This window comes from Penaeus monodon, chromosome 24 (genome assembly GCF_015228065.2).
Source record: "Penaeus monodon isolate SGIC_2016 chromosome 24, NSTDA_Pmon_1, whole genome shotgun sequence".
Taxonomy (NCBI): Eukaryota; Metazoa; Arthropoda; class Malacostraca; order Decapoda; family Penaeidae; genus Penaeus; species Penaeus monodon.
Window position 1 is genome coordinate 7,946,601 of NC_051409.1, and position 713 is coordinate 7,947,313.

General features: G+C 39.8%; 1 protein-coding gene across 1 annotated transcript in view; it reads right to left on the minus strand.

The window, feature by feature from the left end:
* Nucleotides 1–60, minus strand: part of LOC119588540 (galactosylceramide sulfotransferase-like) — a gene marked incomplete at its 5' end in the record, with an annotated part of 93,994 nt that extends 93,934 nt beyond the window's left edge. Inside the window, 1 exon segment of the mRNA XM_037937180.1 lies at nt 23–60. Coding sequence (XP_037793108.1) covers nt 23–60 — 38 coding nt within the window.
* Between the last annotated feature and the right edge of the window lie 653 nt (nt 61–713).

Below are 713 nucleotides of genomic sequence, written 5' to 3' on the forward strand. Positions count from 1 at the left end.
ACGTGTGTATATGTGTACTTACATGATGAGCAAGTCCCTGCAGAGACATATGGCCGCCATCTGGAAAAAGACAAAGAGAAAAGGTCAGTAAGTAGGTTATTCATTTACGTCAAGATAAATACAGAAATAACTTCTAAAGAATGCAATTGTCCCACCTTGTTTATAATACGAGTGACGTGTATCCCTAACAGAGAATGGCCATCACTCAAAAGTCTACGGATCCCGCGCGCCATATTTCACTACCCCCTAATCCTTATTCTCATTCTGGTGGAGCAAAAAACCTTTTGATCCTTTAATGTAAATACAATGGTCTTCATTTTAGTACACACGACATAGTGATCAATACGCCACATAATTAGCGGTGTAGAAGAGAAGACGGCCTGTGTGAACGGACTTAAAGTACAATTTAATTCATCCAAAATGACGTTGCACAAGTTCATACAAAAGCCACGTCGGACAATGTCATTGAAGACGACTGGAGCAAAAAAAAAGGAAAAACAATCTCGAGAAAAACTCTACGGAGTGAATTTTCAAGTTTCATTACAGAAAGAGGCATTCGAGCGGCACTGGTACCAGCTGCTTCCTCGTGTTTATGGATGTTCTAAAATTTCATGATAGAAGGGATAAAGCCCCAGGGGAGAGTCGATGTTAATATACATGATATCGTATGAAATTTGAGAGAAGAGGATTGAGTTCATCGTGCAGGCTTAATG